General features: G+C 37.7%; 2 protein-coding genes across 9 annotated transcripts in view; both read left to right on the forward strand.

The window, feature by feature from the left end:
• Positions 1 to 25,425, forward strand: part of Kansl1 (KAT8 regulatory NSL complex subunit 1) — a 122,130-nt gene that overhangs the window by 39,137 nt on the left and 57,568 nt on the right. For all 8 annotated transcript variants that reach the window (XM_050120384.1, XM_050120388.1, XM_050120390.1 and 5 more), the window contains one exon: positions 753 to 2,124. In XM_050120384.1, the coding sequence (XP_049976341.1) occupies positions 836 to 2,124 (1,289 nt within the window). In that variant the 5' untranslated portion in view covers positions 753 to 835. The remainder of the gene's footprint in view (positions 1 to 752; positions 2,125 to 25,425) is intronic.
• The window catches only part of Nsf (N-ethylmaleimide sensitive factor, vesicle fusing ATPase), a 594,435-nt gene that overhangs the window by 16,360 nt on the left and 552,650 nt on the right, over positions 1 to 25,425 (forward strand). The gene's annotated exons all lie outside the window — the stretch shown is intronic.

Below are 25,425 nucleotides of genomic sequence, written 5' to 3' on the forward strand. Positions count from 1 at the left end.
CTATGTGCTATCTGAAAGAAAAGAAAATGAAGCAAATTGATGTTACATCATGTTGTAGTTAGCTTGGTAATAACAATGTAAATTTGTGAGGAAGTTTATGAAAGCTAGATTCCCAGGCAGAAAAATAACACAGATCCTTAAGACTTGGATAACTTTTTTTTTTAATGAGAATAAGAAATTTTCTTTTCTCCTATTACTGGGTATTCTTCTTATATGGTCATTAAATCTAATAATTTAACATTTAAAGAGATTTTTCCTTTTCTTCCTGCCCCCATCCCCTTTTTGGTTTTTCAAGGCATTGTTTCTCTGTGTAGCCCTGGCTGTCGTAGAACTCATGCTGTAGTTCAGGCTGTAGATCATCTGTAGCTCAGATCTTCTTGCCTCTGCCCCCAGAGTGCTGGGATTGAAGGCATGTGCCACCACTACCTGACAAAGAGGTTTTCTTTTTAAATGAAGATAATTGTAAGCATCTGTGATTATTTCAGAATGAGACTTTTATTTTGACAATATTCAACCTGTAGTTAACAAGTGGCCCAAAGGGTTAAATTATTTTCTTGTGAAAGGATTGTGTTCCTCTCCTACCCCAAGTGAAAGACATATGAAGACTCCAGAATGGTTTCATAGTTAATTCTCGTTTTTTGGAGACAGAGTTTGGATGATAGCCTCAAGTGGTGCTTCTGTTGAAAATGTGTGTTGTTTTTGAATGTCCTTGTATTTCTGACTTCTGTTTTTTTTTTCTCTCTCTCTTTCAGTCTGTTCTCAGGGGAGGCAGTAAGGGGCCGTGGAGCTGGCCTCAGCACTGGAAGAGGCTGGACTTCCTGTCTCTCTGTGCTGAATGGCTGCGATGGCGCCCGCTCTCACTGACGCAGCAGCTGAAGCACACCACATCCGGTTCAAACTGGCTCCCCCATCCTCCACCTTGTCCCCTAGCAGTGCCGAGAATAACGGCAACGCCAATATCCTTATTTCTGCCAACGGAACCAAAAGAAAAGCCATTGCTGCAGAGGATTCCGGTCTAGACTTCCGAAATAATCCTACCAAGGAAGACTTGGGAAAGCTGCAACCATTGGTGGCATCTTATCTCTGCTCTGATGTAACATCTGTTCCTGCAAAGGAGTCTTTGAAATTACAAGGGGTTTTCAGCAAGCAGACAGTCCTTAAATCTCATCCTCTTTTATCTCAGTCCTATGAACTCCGAGCTGAGCTGTTGGGGAGACAGCCAGTTTTGGAGTTTTCCTTAGAAAACCTTAGAACCATGAATACAAGTGGTCAGACAGCTCTGCCACAAGCGCCTGTAAATGGGTTGGCTAAGAAATTGACTAAAAGTTCAACACATTCGGATCATGACAATTCCAGTTCCCTCAATGGGGGAAAACGGTCTCTCACTTCATCTGCTCTGCAGGGAGGTGAAGTGGGGGCATTTGACTCTGGGAACTTGAAGGGGGGTATGACCAATTGCACTCTTCCACATAGAAGCCTTGATATAGAACACACAACTCTATACAGCAATAATAGTACTGCAAACAAATCTTCTGTCAATTCCATGGAACAGCCGGCACTTCAAGGAAGCAGTAGGTTATCACCTAGTACAGACTCCAGCTCTAACCTGACAAATGTTAAGTTAGAGGTCAAAAAGTCTCCTCTGTCTTCCATTCATTTTAGTGCTTTAGACTCTGACACAAGGATAACAGCTCTGCTAAGGCGGCAGGCTGATATTGAGATCCGTGCCCGCAGGTTACAGAAGCGATTACAGGTTGTGCAAGCCAAGCAGGTGGAGAGGCATTTACAGCACCAACTGGGTGGGTTTTTGGAAAAGACATTGAGTAAACTGCCAAACTTGGAATCCCTGAGGTCCCGGAGCCAGTTGATGTTGACCCGAAAGGCTGAAGCGGCCTTGAGAAAAGCTGCCAGTGAGACTACCACTTCAGAGGGACTTAGCAACTTCTTGAAAAGTGATTCAATTTCAGAAGAATTGGAGAGATTTACAGCTAGTGGCATAGCCAATCTGAGGTGCAGTGAACAAGCATTTGATTCAGATGTCACGGACAGTAGTTCAGGAGGGGAGTCCGATATTGAAGAGGAAGAGCTGACTCGAGCCGATCCTGAGCAATGCCATGTACCCCTGTGAGTAGAACCCATGATGATGCAGTCATTCTTGTAAAATAGTGGGGCAAGATTTAATTAAATCCTCATTTTGTAAAGAATATAATCTTTGTATGTTGACCACTAGGTTGCATTAATCTTTTCCTAGTTTAAGGTAAGTAAATGCATATACTTGAAGTGGAAAAATGGAAGGCATTTCTGCTATAATATGTTGCTGTGTGCTAAAAGTTTTTAAATCTTATGAAAAGAAACTAGAAAACATAACTGAGTAGATTTTTTTGTAACTATAGAACGATTTAAGCCTTAATGTGTAACTTGACATTTTGTTGCTTTTAGGAAGTTGGGACAAGTGATGATTTAGTTAACTTGGTTGAAATTTAACAGTGCTTTACATTGCACTTTCAACTTCCTTACCTGGTCTGCTATTTTGTGTTAGAAAAGCAAACTTGTTTCCCTTCTGCTTTCAACTGTCTTTAACAGTCAACCTAGAGAAGGCATCCATGACCATGAATATGAATAGTTTTAATTTCCCCCCTCAACAAGGAAGTAGTCACTTGTAGTGGATAGCAGCTGGTTGTCTTGTAATTTAATTTTAATTCTGATATTTCTAGAGGTAATTGTGCCAGATCTCACAGTAGGAGAATATAGTCTTCGAGATTGCCCCCCAGTACTACTTCAGAAAACCAATTGCTAACCCCAGATTGTTTTATCTGTGCTTCTGACTACTTGGCTATAAATTAATATTCTTAAAATTTGGTTCTCATATTTGATTGATTTGCTTTAGCAACTCAGTATGCAGAAGCACTGTCTTAATATTTGTCATTTTTTGTTGTTATTAAAAAGAAAACAGGTGAATACATGCATATGGGTGAGATGAGGAAGGGAGGTGCAGAGATTCAGTGTCTTTACTCCACATTCTATTCTCTAGAAACCCCTTAATGTGTGCAACTATCTTGACGTTCTAGATTCTGTCCTTTTTGATTTTTATTGTGAAGTTTGGCTAGATAGATCTGAAATTATAATTACCTTTCACTTCTGTTTTGTGGGTAGGACCAAAAATATCAGTGGTCTAAGCCCACCTTTGTCTTTCTGGTGACTAGCTCCCATCTGCAAGTTACTTCTGGATGCCAGCCATCAGTTCAACCATTGAAAAAGATTATCACTTTGGAGAGCCCCCAAGGATTCTTTCTAGTAGTTTGGTGCCAGGAGACAAAAGACCAATATGTAGTTCACAGTATCATATTCTAAGAACTAACTAGAAAATGCTTCAGAATATTCTAAACATTGCCCTTTTCTTTAGTCCACTTTTAACTTCTTGATTCTGTTCTTTAAGCACGGTGTATGCGTACACAAGTGTGTGTGTGTATAAGATTCAATTTTTGTTTTGTCTTAATTTGAGTTCTTAATATCTGAGTTCAAAGCCAGCAGAGTAAATTCCAGGACAGCCAAGGCTACACAGAGAAACCTGTCTTAACCCCATATCCCCAAATTGCATGTGAACCATGTATGTGCCTGCTGCCTTTGGAGGTCAGAAGATGATAGTGTGGAATTCCCTGGAATAGGAGTTACAGACTGTTATGAATTGCTGTGTGTGTACTGGGAAACAAAACTTGGTTCTTTGCAAGAACAGCAAGTACTCTTAACCACTGAGTTGACTCTTAGCTCTTGTTTTTGTTTTGTGAAATCAGTTGTAATATGCACTTTTGGTTGGCCTTTATTAAAAATCATCCTGCTTTAGTTTTCTGAGGATTAAAGGTGTGTACCACCATACTCGGCTAGATGTATTTTTTGTTTTGTTTTCTTTCTTTGTTTGTTTATTTATTTATTTATTTATTTATTTATTTATTTATTTATATTCAGCAAAGTTAATTATGCAGCCCTGGCTGTCCTGGAATTTACTCAGATATCTGCCTGCTTCTGCTTCCTAAGTGCTTGGGATTAAAGGCGTGTGCCATCATCACCCACACCACCCAGCTCACTTTTTTTCCCCCCTACATTCATATACTTAAGCTTACTTGAAGGTGAATTAATCTATCTTTACTTTTTATATTTTGGCCTTTGAGACAGTTTTTCTCTGTTTAAAAGCTCTGGGTGTCCTGAAACTGGTTTTGTAGAACAGGCTCTTAACCACTGAGCCATTTCTCCAACCCAATTTTTTTTTGTTGTTGTTTTTTGTGGGTTTTGTTTTATTTTTTTTTTCGAGACAGGGTTTCTCTGTAGTTTTGGAGCCTGTCCTAGAACTAGCTCTTGTAGAACAGGCTAGCCTCGAACTCACAGAGATCCACCTGCCTCTTCCTCCTGAGTGCTGGGGTTAAAGGTGTGCGCCACTGCTGCCTGATGAGGGATTATACTTTTTGCGGGGCTGGGGAGATAGGGTCCTCCTCCTTCTACCCTGAGTACTGAGATAACATGTGATTGCTACTGTGCCTTATAAGTTTCTGATAGTAAACAGGACTTTGCGCATTAGGGATAAGTACACACTCCCAACTGAACTACTTCCCCAGGCCAAAGGAATGAGTAGCCTTTCAAAAACTTCTTTCCTGGGTTCATGTTGTTTTTCTTTCTTGTTTCATGCTTTAGTTTTGGGCTTAATTTTATGCTAACCTGTGTTCTATTTGTGTAGTAGCCTTCTAAAGCCTATTTCAAATCAGTTTCTTCAAAATAAACTTGCTGGTATGTAATAATTCAATGGCAGTGAAGGACTTTCTTTAATTTTGGATAATTCTGGGTGCAGTGGAACTACCTTTTTATTTCTTAATAGTAAATAGGGAAAATTTCATAATGCTTGTGGGATTTTGAAGAAAGTTAAGCCAGAATTTGGGGCATTAACTGCTGCAGATGTAGCTGCTCTTATGAATTGTAATATATCTTTGTTTTACAGTGGCCTTAGGTAACTCCTGTGGAAAGGATAGCGTGACCCCAGAGGGGTCAGGACCCATAGGTTGAGGACCACTGATGTAGAGAGACCCTGTCTCAAGAAAGAAAGCTTTTTCTTGCAAATCTAGTTACTACAAGAACTTGAAAGGTATGGAGGAACATTGAAGAGTATCCTGATTGGTTTTCATTGCTTAGTTTGCATTTCTGTCATTTCAGTGCCGAAGTTAGGTTTATTGTCAACATCTGATGCTTTATTTTTGTTAGCTTGTTTTGCAAGCATCAGAAAATAGGATTGATGGAATAGAGTTTTATTTTCTTAGAATTTGCGAAATTATTCCTCAAGAGTGCATAGCATAGTAAAAAGAATTATCAACTGCTGTTGAGAATTAATTCTTTCTAGGCTTGAGTTCCTTACTTAACACTTAGAGATTGCACCTTTTTCATTATTGTTAACTTGTTTTGTAATTATTGGGTCATACCTCCTTGTCTGGGAAAGACTGTCTGCACTGTTCCAACAGAGATATTCTTGCATTTTGTTGTGTGTGTTGAGGGGCCTGGTTACTTAACTCTCAACACTTATATTTTAATAGGGAGTCAGCCTGAGCTTCAGGGAGTCAGTGACAGAGCTGGAGGCCTCTTGTTTCTCTCAAGAGGCAGCCAGCCTGGTGGTGCTCTGTATGTGTGCTTGCAGTAACTGTTTAGTGTAGGTGTGTGTTCACCTGCAGAAATGAAAAATACCGGTTCGTAAGATTATGCTGTTTTGAGTGGAAGAGAAGGATGGGGTATAATAAGAATAAAGACAAAGATCTTGTTCCAGATGAAAATCCTTTTCACTTAGTAAAACTGCTTGTTGGAATAATAATATTTGATAAAATAATCTCCCTAATGAAAACTATCATTTAATCTTTCCCTTCCCCCAAAAACAAAATGATAAAACAATTTCCTTTCTGTCTTGTATTTATTGGTAAGTACATATAATAAAACTCTGTATGTGTGTGGGTATGTGCACATGGTACATATAGTTCCTGCAGAGAATAGATTAGGTTATTGGATTCCCTGGATCTGGAGTTATAGGCAGTTATGAGCAGCCTGATGTGCAGGCTGGGAACCCAGCTTGGGTCCTTTGCAGCAGCAGTGGTCATTCTTTAATGGCTGAGCTATCTCTGTCTAGCTTCCCTCCACCTTTTGTTGTTTTTTGTTTATGTAGCCCTGCTGGGCTGCCAACTCCAGACCCACCCTCACTTTAAACAGTAATGAGCGCCCCAAGTGTTGTGCCCCCCCCTGCAAAATGGTAACTTTTTAAAAGTCCGATAGAAATCTGAGGCCCTTGTTGGTGGTGGCATACACTTTTCATCCCAGGAGGCAGAGGCAGGTTGATCTCTGTGAGTTTGAGACCTTCAGAGCAAGTTCCAGGACAACCAAGGTTGTTAACACAATAAAACCCTGTCTTGCAAAACAAACAAACAAACAAAAAACAAATAAATAAAAGTTAGAAACTTAAGGCCCTTAGGTTTGAGTCCCTGTTACTGAAAAATGCCATAGAAATAAAAGTAAAGCCGTGACATTGTAAAATTGATATATGTAGAACAAATAAAGTATGTAAAGCCATTTGATCTGTCCATATCAACACAACTTGATATCTGCTTTTCAGATGCATGAAGTAAGCATAGTTGACTTCTTCGTTGACTTATTTGCCTTTTAGAAGTTTTAGTCTGGGGTAAAGAAGCTTCCTTCCTCCCAGTCCAGGGTTTATATAAATGTCCAGTTAGATGAAAATAGTATTCTTTTTAAACTGGCACTCTCCCAGGAGATTTTTCTTTTCCAAGTATTCTTTCGGCACACCCTGTCTATAGTGGATTTTGCAAGATCCTTATTCAGAAAACTGGGAGGACAGGCCTATGTAAGATGAAAACAGGATGAAACTTGCTTAACATTCATTTGTTTCTGACCATGTGTATATGAAATTCATATGCAGATACTGTCAAACATTCACAGGAGTAATTTGGCTTGTAAGGGTAAGTAGAAAATTTGCTCAGTATAGTTGATTGTTCTCCATGTTGAGAATACTTAAGACTTTATTGTAAATGATAACCTGTCAAGAAGTGGGTCCTTCATTTATTATAGAGTTGAGATACAATGTGACATGGAAATTTTTTAGGTAAATGTATAATCCCAGTGATGAATTGTGTATGTGTATATTATATGTATGATTTTGCATTTTGTTTTGTTTTTTGAGACAGTGTCTCTGTAGTTGTCTGTCCTGGTATGGGGATTAAACACATGTGCCACCTCATCTGTTACTATAGTTTTTATGGTTTTTTTTTTTAAATATTTTATATCATTGAGTGTTTTTACTGTACAGATTGTTGTAATATGAGCGGCAGGCTGCGTCCCGCCACCCGGCTAGCTTTACCCGAAATAATTACACGGAAACTGTATTCTTTTAAACACTGCCTGGCCCATTAGTTTCATCCTCTTATTGGCTAGCTCTTACATATTGATCTAACCCATTTCTAATAATCTGTGTAGCCCACGAGGTGGCTTACCAGGGAAGATCTTAACCTGCATCTGTCTGGAGTGGGAGAATCATGGCGACTCACTGACTCAGCTTCTTTCTTCCAGCATTCTGTTTTGTTTACTCCGCCTATCTAAATTCTACCCTATCAGAGGGCCAAGCAGTTTCTTTATTAATTAACCAATGAAAGCAACAAATAGATACAAGACCCACCTCCATCAACAGATGTCTGTGCCACACATGTAGTTGTATGTCTATATCGCACATGTACCTGTGGAGTTCAGATTCCAGACAGTGTCTGGTTTCCTAGAATTGGAGTTGCAGATAGTTGTAAACTGACATATAGGTACTGGGAATTAAACCTGGGTCCTCTGGAAGAGCAGCACATACTTTTAACCACTGAACGCTTGCTTGTGTGCTTGCGCTTGCTTGTGTGTGAGCTCCCCCCCCCCCATAGTTTTATATTGTGTTAAATATGGGTTATTTCCATAAATGTCTAAAACAGTGTTTAAAAAATGTTTCTGAGGTTTGCTCTAAGTACACCATGCTAGAGTATTAGTTCATCAAATGTCTTAAATTATTTTTTTTTTTGAGGGGGCTGGAGATATGGCTCAGCTGTTAAGAGCACTGATTGCTCTTCCAGAGGACCCGGGTTCAATTCCCAGCACCCACATGGCAGCTCACAACTGTCTGAAAATGCAGTCCCACAAGATCTCTGACACCTTCACACCAGTGCTCATAGAATGAAGTTAAATAAATCATTAAAAAAATTTAAAAAAAAATAGAAAAAAAATTTTTTTTTGAAATGGCATCAGTCAGCTCTGATTGGTGTGGAATTTGCTATGGTGATCAGCCTACCTCAAACTCCCAGAGGTCTCCCTACCTCTCCCTTCAAGTGCTTGGATTAAATTTGTCTGCCACCACACCCAGCCCTATAATTTCTTTCTTTAAAAATTTGAGACTAACCTTCAAGTAAACTATGTTGCTAAGGATGATCTTGAACTCCTGATCCTCCTTCCTTATCCTTACCCTGCAAGTCCTATTATTATACCATCGATAGCAAATATCTCTAATTCAATGAATAAGATTGACTGATGAACTTTATGGAAGGGAATAGCCTGGAACTGCTTCTACATTCCTTGCAGGATGGTGGCTTTCATTCAGAATGATGCATAAGCTTTATCTCATCCCTTTGATCAGAGGAGTTACCTTAATAGTCATTACGAATATGTCATCCTGAAGTTAGTCACAATGTTTATTCTAGAAGAGTTCAGAATTCTCCGAGCAGAGAATAATAATAATAACTTTCAGTGGATTCTTATTATTTGGAGACTAGCTTTTTTGGATTAGTTATCCATATTAATTTTGCCTCAAAAGGGCATGGAAACACTTTGGAAGTAAGGAATGATGACACATGAGAATGAAAAGTTTGGTTCTTGTCTTTAAAGAGTATTGGGTTTTATTAATTTTTATCATCTCCATCATGGTAGTAAAAAAGGAAGCATTTATTAGACATTGTGTGCCTAGTACCAGGTATATATTATGGGCATTTATAAAGTAGTAGTTGTTTGGTTTTTCGTTTTGTTTTTGTTATTTGAGTCAGGATCTATATTTTGCTCCGGCTCTCTTGGAACTCTCTATATAGACCAGGTTAACCTTGAACCAGCAGAGATCCACCTGCCACTGCCTCCTGAATTAAAAGTGTGTGTACTACAACCTCTAGTAGGAATTTACATATTATGGGCAATAATACTGGACCCTTGGATGGGGAGGAGTGATTTACTTTGGACTAAGATGAAAAAGATTGGAACAGAGACACAAATTGACTTTGGGTCAAGGATATTGCATAATTTCAATAAGAGATAAAATGGGTCAGTTCTAAGGATAGGGAACTCAGAGTGAGACTGTTGTATTGGTTATCAGTAAAAAGCTATCTGTGGTCTTGTCATTGTACAGAAATCAATAGCCATATTAGTCTAGAAATGTCAAACTTAATTTCTTCATGGATAATAGATGGTATTAAATATGTAAGGTTTTACCTATGTCTATTTTATTTTAAAAAGATAGTAAAGTTAGTTGGATCAATTGGTGACTTTCTGGTAGTATAAAACTAAATGTAGTATAAGACAGAGGGGTCATTGCTATAGCCTTGCTTCAGATAAGACCTTGAATGAGAGTGACAGACATAGAATTAGAAGAAAGAATGGTCTAGGTATAATATTTATGTCCTGGAGAATTTTAGAGAAAAGATTGGGGACAAGCACAAATTTGTCATTTACAAATAAGAAAAAGAGCCGGGTGGTGGTGGCGCACGCCTTTGATCCCTGCACTAGGGAGGCAGAGGTAGGCAGATCTCTGTGAGTTCGAGACCAGCCTGGTCTACGGAGCTAGTTCCAGGACAGGCTCCAAAGCCACAGAGAAACCCTGTCTCCAAAACAAAACAAAACAAAACAAAAAAAAAGCAAATAAGAAAAAGAGACATGTCAGGTGACTTCCTTGTTAAAGATTATTAAAGTTAAAAGTCATTACTGTAATAGAGGTCTTGACTCCCAATACTACCTTCCCTTGATTTAACACACTAGAAACTTGATGACGTGGATGGATTTTGGTTTTAGGAAACTTACAGGATTCTGATGGAAACTAAAAAAGTTGGCCAAAAAAAAAAAAAAAAAGACATTGATGTTTGAGAAAGAAAACTAAAGGATGACATCCGGTGTGAAGATCTTTTTGTTGAAGAATGGTGACTGAATTTTAGCTTTTATCTTTAGATCTTAGTTTTTTTCTATGATTTTGAAGCAAAATTTTAACTTAAATTTTGTTATACTCCATGAATAACCAGTTAGCCATAAAGAATATATTGAGTAAGGTTACTCTTACTCTGATTAGAAATTCTACTTTTGACTGGGCAGTGGTGACGTATGACTCTAATCCCAGCACTGGGGAAGCAGAGGCGATTAGATCTCGGTGAGTTCCAGAACAACCAGAGCTACACAATGAAACCATGTCTCAAAAAAACAAAACAAAAAGAAATTAATAAATCATTTCTTGGAAAACTAAGTTGAATGGGTGGTAGGTAGTCAGAGTCCTGTGTGGCTCTAATACCCTTGACGTTTTAATTTGGTGGGGACATCATTGATTAGAATTAAATGTTACCTTTATATTTGAGATTATTTAGGGATAATACTTAACGATTATCATTTTAGATACATCTGGCAGCTTAGCACTCACTATGTTCTTTTACCCAAACACGAAAGGGCTTATATTTATATTGTACTGAGTTTTTATGGTGAGGGTCTATGGGACCCTCCTATTTTTGCATTCATAATTCTTTGTTGACAAAATAGAAATAGATCTCCTTTGTTCCTAAGTTTATATTCTGAAAGTTACATGGTAAATAGATCTTTATTGGAACACAGTTATGTAATACTTTCTCCATATATTTATTATATGCATTTTTCCATATAAATATTCGTCCAATGTTACATATATATTTAGACAGCTGAATAGGTGTATTATTTACATAATCATAAAAGGTAAAATATTATAAGAAATTTCTTTGAAGATTTTTCTGCTTTTCCTTGATCGATGGAGAGGAAAGAGCCCTGGGTAACAGCTTGGACAGTTAGTAATTTTATGAGCTAGACTAAGCAATACTACATTGTTTTATTTTATTTTATTTGAGGCAGGTCTCTACATAGCTTTGGCTGTCCTTCAACTCGCTATGTAGAAGGTTGGCCTCGAACTGACAGCTACCACTGCCTCCTCAGTGCTAGATTTAAAGCACTATTCCTGTCAATACTATACTTTTTAATTAAAAATATTTTCCCCATGCAAAATAGACATGATATGTGGTTTGACAGCTTTCCTTGTTTCCTGTGGTGTTTAAAGAGGATAAAATGGTTGTGAAAATTAAAAGCTTGTTCATATGTGCTATGGAGAAAGTCTCAGAATCCTGTGGTTAAATGAAGCATTTATCCTGGTGCTTTTCACAATCAAGTCTCACAATAATGAGTGCATTCTGAGATGTTTTGTGGAAGCTTATTGTATGTTAACATCTTATTAGGTTTCTCAAATAGGGAACAAGGGAATAAATAAAAAGGGAGAAATTAATGTGATGGAGCATCTTTTATTTGTTTCACTTAGAGATTGTTTTTTCTTAGACATGTTTCAGATGAAGGTGGAACTTTTTGATTGCTGGTTTCCATTTTGATAGGGACTCACTGTGATAGTCATAATGATCTTGAATTCACAGTTCTGCTTTGGCCTCTCTTGACTACTGAGATTACAGTTGAGTGCTATCTGTAACGTCTTGTTTGATACCTGGCTCATAACAGAAAGGGTTTCTAAAGTTGATAAACTGGTCTAACTTGATACTACATAATTTTTCCCCCATAGGATCTCTATGTAGCCCTGGAACTGTATTTAGATCAGGCTGGCTTTGATCCTCTGGACTCCTTACTTTGTATGTATGTTAAAAATTGTATAAAATTATTGTACAGATGGAAATCAAGAGCTAAACAGTAACTTTTTATTAAATCCTAAGAAAAGGAAATTTTTGTTTTAACAACACAAAAGTATTCCTTAGGAAGTTATTTAAGAAAGTGTGCATGAACCAGGTGGTTGGTGGTGCACGTCCTTAATCCCAGCACTTGGGAGGCAGAGGCGGGCAGATAGATCCCTGTGAGTTCGAGGCCAGCCTGGAGTTAGTTCCAGTTCAGACTCCAAAGCTACAGAGAAACCTGTCTAGAAAAAAACGAGAGAGAGAGAGAGAGAGAGAGAGAGAGAGAGAGAGAGAGAGAGAGAGAGAGAGAGAGAGAAACCGTGTGTATCTGTCCTTGTCTTATGCATATGGAAGCTAGATACTGACAGTGATGCATTCCTCCATTGTTTCTCTAGAGGTCTTACCTATTTTTTCGCCGAAGTTAGAGCTCAATGATTGACCAGAAAGTCTAGCTAACAAGGCCCAGGGAGCCTACAATCTACACCTTCTCCTTGGCATTACAATCATGAGGTATGCTGTGCCTAGCTCTTTGTTGTTGTTTTGGGTGTCCCGTCCCCACCCCCAGATAGGGTTTCTCTGTAACAGTCCTGCTTTTCCTGGAACTTGCTTTGTACACCAGGCTGGCCTTGAACTCACTGAGATCTGCCTGCCTCTGCCTCCCTAGTGCTGGGATTAAAGGTTTGAGCCACCACTGCCCGACTGTGCCTAGCTTTTGACATGTGCTGGGGGTTCTGACTGAGATCCTCATACTTTCTTGTTAAGTATCCTCTCAGAACCCCCTTTCAAAGCTCTAGATGAAAAAATTGAGGAATTGACTGTCATTTCCAGATTCTGCATTAGCAAATTGGTTGTGTAAGAAAAAGAAAATTGTGGTGTTGGAGAGATGGTTCCACAGTTAAGAGCACATTTTACATTTGAAGAGGACCTGAGTTCAGTTAACAGTAACAACCATGAGTAACTCTAGTTTTCAGGAAATCCAACATCTTCCTCTGCTTAGACACTAGGCATAAATAAGGGCCTAATCCTCCATCAAGAACTATTGACTGTTGATGACTGCTGGAGGAGGGGCCAGTATCTTCAGTTTTTTGGAAACATACATTATCTATCTGTAAACTCTATAGACTGTTAATAATGTATTTGTAGCTGGTTTGTTTTATTTTGTTGTTTGCTTGTATTTGCGCTGGGTCTTAGGCTACAGCTCAGGCAAATTGGAAAATTGAGGTTCTTCTGCCTCTGTTTAATTGGCGGTTCATCATCTTTATGACAAGTTAGAAGTGGGGAGGTTTTGCTTGATAAACTAAAGAAAGTTGACAACTTCATCTAAATTTTAATTAGCTATGAGAACACTGTGATCTGTCTGAAAAAGGGTCAGGAAGTAGTATAGCAAGGGTTTTAGTTCGCACACACATCACTTAGCTGCATCCTCAGATTGATGTTTGATTTAAAACAGAACAAAATAATGTCCCCAAACTATTGACTTTTGTGGTGGGACACTTTATGTAGTAAGTAGTAAAACCATAGTAGCAAAGATATTATGAGTTTTGGGGGCCTAGATTGAAACTTATTTCAAACCTATTGTTTCCATCAGTTTAGTGAAACAGTTAAGTGTAATATTTCAAGACTTTGACTTAGACCTTTAAGCTGCCACACTACTTCCAGTGACATTGACTCTGATATGCACTCTTCAGAAAGAAAAGCACTTTAACTTTTCTTCCAAGGTAAGCTAAGTCTAAAGGTTTCTGAAATATTTTCTATTAACAGAATTTTTCTTTGAACTTTCTTCTGTTGGATAACCTCTGAGTTTAAGTGTGCAGATTTCTTTTTAATAATTTATTCATTTTCTTAAATTTCCATATATGCATACAGTATGTATTTTGATCATATTGACCATCCCATTCCCCAACGCCTCTTCCCAGGTTTACCTCCACTCATAAATGTGATTTTTCTTTATCTCGAGATCACTTCTGGATTTAAGTATGTTTCACTTTATATACATTCACATTTGCAAACTAAAGGAAATTTTAGTTCAGAAAACAAAACCATTTTTTCACTTTAAAATAGTTTAAGTATTTTAAAGAGAACTATAGGTACTTTAATAGCTGCATACATTGTCTAGTTTTGCAAACATGAAGAAGCAGTTAGTGATCTTTAAGTATTGTGAATTTTTAGTAATCGTTAAGACGGAGCTCAGACTAAAGCTTGGCAGCAAACATCATTCATTACTTGATGAGCTACCTCATCAGCCCCCAACCCTGCTCTTTCCTTAAAGATTGATTCTTTTTGTGGTCTACCTGGCCAGGTTATTATTTCACTGAACATTTCTACATCAAAAGGTGTTGAGTCGTTAGTTAAGAAAATAAGTATGTTGATAGTGATCGGTGATGTTGAGTAAGAAAATAGTGAGGTATGTTGTTAGTGACCCGGGTGTGAGTGTTGCTGGGTTTTTTCTTTTCCTCCCTGTTTTTCTTCTTCCTTTCCCAAGGCAACACACACTAGGTATATACCATTACTAGAAAAATTACACATTTGGAGCAATTTCACATCCTAACCTTTTATCTAGATATTAAACTATATATAGTATTAAGCATATGTCTTTATTTTTTAAACTAAACATAGACTAAACCTAATTTGAACTTTTTACTCTATCTTAAGTAATCACCAAAGTAACAATAATAGGGTTGGAGAAATGACTCTGGTTGAATGCAGACTGCTTTTGTAGAGGATGGAAGTTTGATTTCCTACCACTCTGACCACAGGGATATAATTCTGAGCCAGAGGATCTGTTGTCCTTTCTGCACTCTGTGAGTACTTTGACACTTGAATTTATATAAACATACTATAATAATAACAAAGACAACATTTTAAATTTAGTCTATACCATATGCCATTTGACATTATAGTTATTCTAAGAAGGTAGCCCTTGAAACGGTGGATCCAGCTGATGTCACCCAGAAACTGGTTCATATCCTGTCAGAGAAAGAATTTATACTGTGACGATGTTTCTGGTGTTTGGACAGTGGAAATACTTAAAGGGAATTATAAATGGGAGTGGGAACTAAGATGAATAGGCATTTTACTAGACTATATATCACTTTTTTCTTCTAGATCAGCCATAAGTGAGGAAAACCCTTGGAGTTTTTCAAAACAGCCTTATTGAAATGAATTTATATATAGTTCTCACTACCCCCTTTTTGTTTTGAGACATGTAGCCCAGGCTGTGAGTTGCAGATACCAACTTTAAGAACAAAACAGCTATTTGCTCATTAATTTGTTCATTCGTGTGTGTGTGTGTGTGTGTGTGTGTGTGTGTGTGTGTGTGTGTGTCGGTGTGCATAGTACAAATGTGGAGAGCAGGCAGGATGATTTGTGAGATTTGGTTTTCCCTTTATCTACCTTGTGAGTCCCAGGGACTTGGTAGCAAGCAGGTTTATTTGCTAAGTTTTCCTAATGGCCTTCAGTTTATTTTTTGTTAAAAATCATTTATTGTTGGCGAATATTACTTTAAGGGTGTGACTTTTGATTATGCAGCAGTCGTTTAACTCTGTGAGGCTGTGATAACTTTGCCTGTGTAAGACACCTGATGTCCTAATAAAGATCTGAACGACCAATAGGCAGGAGCAAGGATAGGAGAGGCAGGCAGGGAGAGAGTATAGAAGGATAACCAAGGAAGAGGAGAAACAAAGGGAAGAAGATGTCAGGGGCCAGCCACTCAGCCTGCCAAATCAAAAGTAAGAAGTACTGAAGAAAAGGGGAAAGCCCCGAGGCAAAAGGTAGTCTGGGATAATATAAGAAAAACTGGCAAGAAACAATCCAAGCTAAAGCCAGGCATTTATAACTAAGAATAAGCCTCTGTGTGTGACTTATTTGGGAGCTGGGTGGTGGGCCCTCACAAAAGTCAAAAGAGTAAAACTTCACATAACATTTTGGTGACCCATGTTGTACACCAGTTGTCCTCTTTAACTTTTTGCTGCCTTTTAATCTGGGGCTTTTAGAATCAGCAACTCCACAAGCCTGCCTTGGTTAGAACTGAAGCCTGAGGGAATTCTGTTCCCTCAAGCAATGACTCTTTTTCAAAGCTACAAAAGGATCTTAACTAAATCTCTGTCTCTTTAAATAACTCAAGATTCAAGGTTTAAGGTGGAATTCTCTTCAGAGACTGAATAGCAAGTAGCTTCCTCCTTCCATATCTCAAAAAGCCAATCAAGCTTCTCCTTGCCCCTCCTTAAGAATCCTTCTCCACTTGGCTCCTCCCTACCACTTCCTGTCAGCTAGTTGCTAACAGCCTCCTGGCCACAGGTAAATTTTATTTAATCAAGTACATCTTACATCATTAAACAAATATTCCAGAGCATAAACAAAAGTAACATATCTTAAAATAATATTCTATGACCGTTTATTTGTATTTTATGTATATTGTTGTTTTGCCCACATGTATGTCTGTTTGAGGGTGTTGAATCTCCTGGAGCAGAAGTTACAGACAGTTGTGAACTGCCATGTGGATCCTGGCAGTTGAATTCGGAACCTCTGTAAAGAGTTGCCAGTGCCCTTAACCACTGACCCATCTCTCCAGCCCCTAAAAGTGGTATATTTGTGTGTGTGTGTTGTTACTTGTTTGTTTTTTGTTTTGTGTGCTTATTTTTCTAGATAGGGTTTCTCTGTGTAGCCCTGACTGTGCTGGAACTCACTGTGTAGAACAAGGCTGGCCTTGAATTCAAGAGTTCCGTCGGTCTCTGCTTCCTGAGTGCTGAGGCTAAAGACACCCACCCCCACCCCGTTCTTCTTTTTTTTTATGATTGCATAGAGTCAGATTTTGTTGTTGTTGTTGTTCTTCTATCTATCCATGTAGTTTGTTTTGTTCTGTTCTGTTTTGGGGGAGGGGAGTGGGATGGTTTCTTTTTTGCTACAACTCTGTCCTCAAACTTGCTCTGTTGATCAGACTGGCCTCGAACTCACAGAGATCTGCCCATCTTTGCCTCCCGCATGTAGTGTTGGGATTAAAGTGTGTGCCACAACGACCTAACACTGATTCAGAATTTTTCTTAAAGATTTCATTTATTCCTTCATTAGCGACAGTCTAGCCTAAATCTTAGTTGTTGTTTTTGTTTTGTTTTGTTTTTCCCCATTCTCTTGGCTGCTTGAATTACAGGCATGTACCACCACATCTGGCTGCTTTTTTAAAATTGAGCTATAATTCATTTTTTTTATTACCTTTTAGAAGTATGTAGTAGGAGCCAGCAAGGTGACTCAATGGGAAAGGCATTTATTCCCAAGCCTAATGGCTTGAATGTGCTTCCCAGGATACATATGGAAGAGATCCAGTTCCTGCAAGTTGTTCTCTGATCTCCATACATTTCCCCACCGTTTTTTGTTAAAACACACACACACACTCTCTCTCTCTCTCTCTCTCTCTCTCTCTCTCTCTCTCTCTCTCTCTCTCTCTTTCTACGAGGATTTTTGTTTCATTTTTTGTTTTTAAGCATATTTGCAGACTTGTATAGTTCTGTTACAACTGTCTTAATTCTAGAAGATTTTTATTATTTATAAATAAATACTAGCCCTATTAGCAAAACATTGTTCCTTTTCTTTTCCCTCGGGTCATGATTAATTTTCTGCCTGTATAGATTGGCTTTTAGATATTTTACACAAATGGAATCTTGATATTTTTCTTTGGATCCTAGCTATTTTCTTTTTTTTTTTTAAGCCACACAAGCAATGTTAACAATGATTTTTTTTAATGGTTTATTTAACTTTATTTTATGTGCATTGGTGTGAAGGTGTCAGATCCCCTGCAACTGGATCTTCAGACAGTTGTGAGCTGCCATGTGGTTGCTGGGAATTGAACCCGGGTCCTCTGGAAGAGCAGTCAGTGCTCTTAACCACTGAGCCATACCTCCAGCCCCTGATCCTAGCTATTTTCAATTAGGATGTTTTTAGCATATATCATAATATTGCACATATTATTACTCAGTTATTTACTACTTTTTTGTCATTTCTGTGTGTGGGAGTTAAGAGAGATTTGAAACAGTCTCACTGTATAGTGTTGGTTGGTCTGGAGCTTGCTATGTAAACCAGTGTGGCCTCCTGAATACTGGGATTAAAAGCATGTGCCACCTCCAGCGATAATACTTTTTGTTTGATCCAATAGTATTCTGGTGTGTGGATCTGAGACATTTTGTTTGTTCATCTTTTGATGTGCTTTGGGTGTTTTGCACTTTTGACTCTGCAAACAATTTTGCTATGAAGACTCATGTGCAAGTTTCTTTGTATAAACATGTACTTTCATGTACCTAGAGGTGCAATCACTGAGTCACACAGTAACTTCTGCTTAACTTTTAGAAGCTGCCTGTTTTTCTATCCTTTTTTAATCTGGTTTGCTATGAATGAGGATTCCAGCTCTGCACATGCCTTTCCAGTGTTTATTTGCTGTTTGTCATGCTAGTGGGTAGGAAGTGGCTAGCTTGGGTTTTAGATTTTCTAATGAAGAATGATGTTGATAATCTTTTTAATAAGTATTTTTTTTGTTATTTGTATGCCTGCAGAGACATGTCTCTTCAGATCATTAACCATTTTTATTTTACTGTTTGTGTGCACATGTTGTATGTGAACATATGTGCTATGGTTGCTGGATTTGCTCAGAAAAGGAAGTCTTACTGCTGATCCATCTTACTGGTTCTGATACTATTTATTGTTAGTGTTTTCTTACTTATTATAATTTGCTACAACCTAGTATGCAGTGTTATGTTGGTTGAATCCTAGTACATCTTGCATGTACCGAGCCTTTGAATTGCCTCAAAAGACCACACTGAGTAATTGATTTTCTTATGCTATCTAGGTTTGTATAAGTACAGAGTTGGATATTTATGCCAAGAGAAAATAGCCTAACAACATTTCTCATAATGCCTGCTCATTGTTTAGCAATACCATCCTGTGGCTCATTTGTTATTCTTTGACTTTCTTTTGCCTTTTGTATCAATTTTTGCCTAATCTAAGATTCTGAGGAATTTTTGCTTCATGCTTTCTTTCAGGAAGTTTGTGCTTCAATAATTTTTTTATTTATATGGATCTGTGATCTACTTTGAGTTTTCTGTTTGTATTAAAGATATTTTTTCCTGCAAGTTTTCTAGAGTAGAAATAAATGTTAATCTGATTGTGGAGGTGTGTGTTTTAAAATTTGAGATGGTTGTATCGGAGCTATTCTATGCCTTGACCCATCTCAAAATGAAGGAGAAATGATGATTTTTATGTTATTCTTAAAATGTATTACAGACTCTTTGTGTGCTGTGTGTTTTCATTCAAGCTTAAGCTTATTTCCTTAAGTTACTAATGGGAAGTTTTTACTTGAATGCTTTTTAAAATTTGAGTCCATTTTTATTGTGCTTTGGCTAATGTTTTCTAAGAATTCTTTCCATTGGAGAGTTAGTTCCCAAAGTCAAAGGAATGTTGTTTACAGAACGGTTAAAGGAAGGAAATTCACAGTACCTATCCCGGGTATTATGGTTTTAAATTTTAAGTGGTTTAGGAGTGTATATATGAGGTCAGAGGACAACTTTGTGGAATTCGTTCTTATCCCTTTGGGGATCAAGCTCAGGTTGTCAGGTTTGTATGTCAGGAGTTTTACCCACTGGGTCATCTCTATAGACCAGGCATGCTTTTTTTATGTACATTAACCATGCAGGTTTTTTACAAGTGGGGAAAATATGTACTGGAATCAGTAAGTGACTTAGTAAGGTTCCACAGCTGATTAATTTGCTGAAAGCAAGAACTAGAATCAGATTTGTATTGGCTTCAAAGCCAGGATTTGTCTATGGTTCTCATATTCAGTAGTAAACAGTAAACAACAGTGTGTTTTGGGTGTGCACCTGTAGAAATGTAAGTGACATAATTGGTGGGTAAATTATTATAAGTATAAAATGAATAACTTTAACTTGGGGGAATAAGGAGAATTTAATGAGAACAAGTATTTCATTTCACATGGTATATAAAACATATTAAGCCTTTATACATTTCACTTGTGGGTACATTTGAAAGTCAGTTCCAAAACTGTGGCAAAGCTGTTTGAATAAGAGCAGTGCAGTTGTCACTTGGTATCCATACATAGAGCATTGGGTTCAGGATACCCAATGGGTTCCTACATACCCAAAATCTGCTGATGCTCAAGTCTGTCTTTTTTATGTCATAGTTTATGTATGTTTAGGTGTGTATGTATGTATGTGTATATATATATTCATCCTGTAATTCAAATAAAAAAGTCATTTTTAGATAATACCTGATGCAATGTAAGTAGGAAGTTAGGTTAGAGTTTGAGATAAAATACTGAGGTGAGATGAAAATTGTGGCAGTCAGCAGGGGAAAAGTGGGAAAAAATGCCATGTCTTTTAAGTTAGGCATGGAATAGACATAGGTTACTAAGGAATAAAAAAGGCCTACTAAGTGGCTAGTAAACTGAGGGAAGATCCCTCGAGCCTTTTCTGAATATCTGCTGTTGAATCTTTGGATGCAAGAGTCATGGCATAAAAGCAAGGCTGTGTGACTTGACGTTTTTGTGGCTGCTGTTTTCATTTACTGCTTTGTAACCATCTGTCCTCTGTTAATCTTTGCTATTGTTTTCTGTTTTGAGATTACAATGTAAAACAATACTTTTAATTTTACATGTTTGCTTTTCTTTTTAATAAAATGGCACTGGCTTCTCTTTGAAAACTCAAGACTACTATAATTACAGTTACAATACTCCATAGTGATTGTGTGCTGTTGTTCATGTTCTGTTATTTTTTTTTGATTGATTCTTTGATTTTGTTTTATTTTTTGAGACAGGATTTCTCTGTTTAACCCGACTGTCCTGGAACTAAGTCTATAGACTAAGCTAACTAGCCCTGAACTCAGAGATCTGCCTGCCTCTGCCTCCTGAGTGCTAGAATTAAGACCTTTGCCATTACTGCCCAGCAGGATTGATTTAGTCTCAGTTGGGTGAAATTAAAGTTTGACGAATTTTTATCGCAGAATTCTTAATTAGAGATAAAATTTGTTTATCTTCCATGTCTATTATTTTTTGTCTTCTAGCAATTTAGCGTGTGTGTCTGTGTTGATTAGTTACTTTTATGATCATCTGGTGTCAGTCCTTGCTATCAAAGAGTGGTAAGGAATAGTGCATCATCTTTGTATGAATCAGACTTAATGACTTAAAGTACTTGGAACCTTTGCTACATAGATATCACTCTATATAACTAGTTGTGTTCTTGATTTACAGATCTCAAAGCAAGTGTTTTTCTGCATATATGCGAATAATATTCTCATGCAGAGTATTTCTGTTCATTGCTGATGTATGTACATGGGACTGCTTATAAACTACAGCCTGATGCTGTACACAAACATGGGAACTGATTATGGATATATAATAGAATAATTATCAAAATTTTCTAAAAAGTAAAAGCTACATTCAGATTAAGTCACACAGGAAATTAGTGATGATAATTTTTGTATCAAGGAGGGGTGAACTGGCCAGTGTTTTTCAATACTTAGTGCCAGCTATGTGATGATTTGTGATACAGGTCTCACTGAAGGTGCCACATGAGATAACATAGGAACTTGAATGAAAATCAGGTGGCAGAGGCACAGACCTGAAACCCCAGCACTGGGGAGGCAGAGGCAGGCGGATCTCTGTGAGTTCTAGGCCACTTTGGTCTACAGAGCAAGTTCTAGGGTAGCCAGGGCCACACCACAGAGAAACTCTGCCTTGTAAAACACTACCTTCCAAAAAGAAAAAAAAAAGAAATGTATTGCTTAAAAGTAGTTTTAAAAATTTTAAACTATTTGAAGGTATTGGAGGAAGGGAAGGAGTTTAGTGAGTACAAAGAAGGCCAGTGCAGTCCTGTTAAGACAGAGAACTTTGAGTTGGAGCCTAACCTGACCTATAGTGAGACACTGCTTTTAAAATGTCCAGAAGACTCAGCCAGTGGTGGTGCACGCCTCTAATCCCAGCAGATGCAGGCAGATCTCTGAGTTTGAGGTTAGCCTGGTCTGTAGAGTGAGTCCAGGAGACCCTGTCTTGAAAAAGAACAAAAAATGACCAGAAGAATTTTGGGGTAGTGGGCAATGGGAAAGGCCAGGAAGAATTGAAGGAGTCTACTTAATATTTGTCGTATTTGCTAACATTAGTAGAATTTTTTTTTTAACTTTTTTTTCCATGACAACTTTGTGAAGTGAGTTCCTTTTTTCCTGCCTTCATGTTGATTCTGGAGGTTGAACTGTCAGGTTTGCAGAACAAGTGATTTTACTAGCTTAACCATATAGCCAGTTCAAGGGAAAATTTTTAAATGCGATGGTGATAATGTCAGATTGTTCCTTTTTGCTAATCTTATCAGTCCTTAATGTTTATAGGGGAAGATAACTTTAGCAGAAAAGAGAGAAAGACACTTGGTTATTTTCTCTGGTACCAAGAATACTTATTGCTACCAAAAGTAGTGAGCCTGTATATATAAATTTATGCTACATAGTAATGTGAAAATAACTTTACCAGCTTTCAGAAAAAGAGCACATTCAATTAAAGAAAGGCACATCAGATCAGCCTGATTTGCAGAAGCTAATACTTCTGTGTATAGGATATCTAGATTATGGACTGTGGGAGCTCATGTAAGCTCTTACCTAGTGTTTGTTAAGACACTGGGTTCCAAGAGCTGGCGAGATGGCTCAGCTATTAAAAGTACTTGCAGTTTTGCAGAGTCTGGGTTTTGTTTTCAGGACCCACATGGTGGCTCACAACTGTTCATAGGTTCAGTTCCAGGGAATCTGTTACCCTCTTTGGTCTCTCATAGGTACAAGACACGTGGTGTGGAGGGGGCGGGTAGGGCATGCACGCACTCACTTACAGACCAAAAAAATTAATCTTTGGGAAAGAAAAAAGATTTCATCCCCCAGATCTGACCAAAATTAACAAAAGGAATGTGTAGGTTAGAAAATTAATCTTCAAAATCAAATCATTTGTATGAAGATTACTGTGGATTATTTTCTTGAATACAGCAGTAACCGATGTGACTAGCATATCTCTTATAGCCAAGAAAGAACATATAATAGCTTTTTCTTTTGATACTTTTAATTAATTTAGGCAGTACCCCAAACAATGTCAGTTGTCTCAAACTCATCATGTAGCTGAGGGAGACTTTGAACTCATGATCCTCCTGCCCCCATCTCTCACATTGCTGGTATTAAAGGCATGTGTTTTTTTTTGTTTTAGTATTCCAGCATTCAGAAAGACTTGGAGGAAGAGATGGGTTGTTGCTCACTAGGAGGAGATGTTTTTATTAATTTAGAGTTGAAAGGTAAAGAGGACAGGTGCCTGAATTGCTTCCTAAATATGTTTAGAATCAAATGTTTTCAGCTGTTACAGACCAAAGATAGCTTTTACAAAACGTTTACAAAGTCAGAACTGCTAAACTAATAAACTAATAGCTACAAGAGTATGGGACTCTTGGCAATACAGAGCACTGAGACTGAATGGTAGACTATTTCCTTAAAATTGCCTCTCCTTTTAGCTAGGCACACCTTTAATGCCAACATCTAGGGAGGTAGAGGCAGAAAGAGTTTGAGGCCAGTCTGGTTTGCATAGCCATCCACCCAAACCCCCAGTGCCTCTCCCATTTCCATTTTTTCTTCCCTCTACTGTGTTGCTTCCTTTCTATTTTTTCATAATGCCATGCTTTCCATCTCTATTCCAAGAGTATCTTAGAGTCATAATTTATGATCTTGTTGAAATTAATGTAGCTAAGTTGGTTTGAAGAATGCCCTAGATTATAACAGAGCCCTAGAATGAGAAGTCTTAGTGCTTTCAATACTATTGCTCACAACAGTCCATTCTGTGAAGGGTTTGGGGTCATATACTTGATTAACTTGAATTTTGGCTTAGCCAACTGATACTTTTACAAACGTTGACAAATCTCTGAACCTAAGACTTTTATTTATTTATTGGGGCATAGTGGAGCTGTTGTGACAATCCTCTTAAGAAGAAAAGGAAAAATGTCAAGCTAGTACCTGTTAATAACATTTCTCAAATGTTTATTTTGTAGCTAAGCCCTAGTAATTAATCATGTACTGCTTGTTATACATGGTATGAATCTACATATGTAAAGGTTCGTTAAAGGTTTACTTGGCTGAAGATAGATTTAGCTGTGCAATAGTAAGTAGTAAGGCACCAAGCCATCTTGACTCTTAAGACTGTTGTCCTCTATAATAACAATTCAAAGTGCAAGGTCAGGGAATGAATGTGGGTGGGTTAACAGTGGTAATGTCATTATTATTAAAATTGTTTTGTTTCAAACATTCTCTTACTCTAGAGTCCTGACTGGCCTCAGACTTATGATCCTCCTGTCTGGATCTGCGCAGTGCTGTGTTACCATACCCAAAATTAGTTTTAGTTTCTTTGTCATAGCTGTTCAAGTATTTTTTGACAATCCTAAGCCACATATGGCACCATACCTGGCTGCCATTCCTGTTACTTATGCTCCAGAATGCCCACTCACTGTATTTAAAAAAAAAAACTTATGTAAATCCTCTATTTTATTGACATAAGTTGATAGTTCTTGTATGCACGTTGGATGACTGGAAAGCATTTAATTTGCTATTACCTCCAGTTAAATTCTGATTTTTTGATTGTCTTAATGTCTTCAGCAATCTTTTTTAAATTTTTATTTATTTTTTTATTATATGTATGAGTTTCACGATAGCTAAGAATGGATACACAGAGAAATTTCTGTCAGGAAAAACCAAAAACAAACAAGGTGATTCACACATGAGAAATGACATATTAAGTTGGTCTCTGGCTTTGTGTACATAAACATAAGAATATACATTTTGACATACTGTCTCAGAAAATAAGCATATGCACATAAACATCCTGCCAGATGTGGAGAAAATTATAATCTTGTAGCAAATCACTCTTGGCTAAATTGAATGATTTCTCTTTGTAAATGAGCAGTTTTTAAGAATTATTTACTTTTATATGTGTACATTTTGTTTGCACTTAAGTCTGTGCACCATGTGTACAATATTTTCAAAATCCAGAAGACCATGTTCGAACTCCTGGAACTGGAGTTATTGACAGCTGTTAGCTGCCATATAGGTGTTGGCAATCAGACCCAGCTCCTTTGGCAGTGCAGCCAGTGCTCTCAGCCATGGATCCATCTCCAGCTCTCGATACATGAGTTCAGGGGAATGTGTGGTGTTTAGAATGAGAAGTGTCCCCTCAATAGGCTTCTATACTTAAACATTTGCCTGTATTTAATTTTGTGAATGTTTAACATCATGTTCTCTTTGTCCCAAAAGTCCTTAATTTCCACACCCAGTAGCCTTAATATTTTCTCACCAAAATAATTACACCATTTTAGTTCTGTTGGGAACTGTTTATTCATTGAACTAGAACATATTGCATAATTTCTGTGTT

The sequence above is a fragment of the Alexandromys fortis genome, unplaced genomic scaffold (assembly GCF_014885135.2).
Source record: "Alexandromys fortis isolate MF-2015 unplaced genomic scaffold, M_Fortis_MF-2015_v1.1 scaffold_174, whole genome shotgun sequence".
Classification (NCBI taxonomy): Eukaryota; Metazoa; Chordata; class Mammalia; order Rodentia; family Cricetidae; genus Alexandromys; species Alexandromys fortis.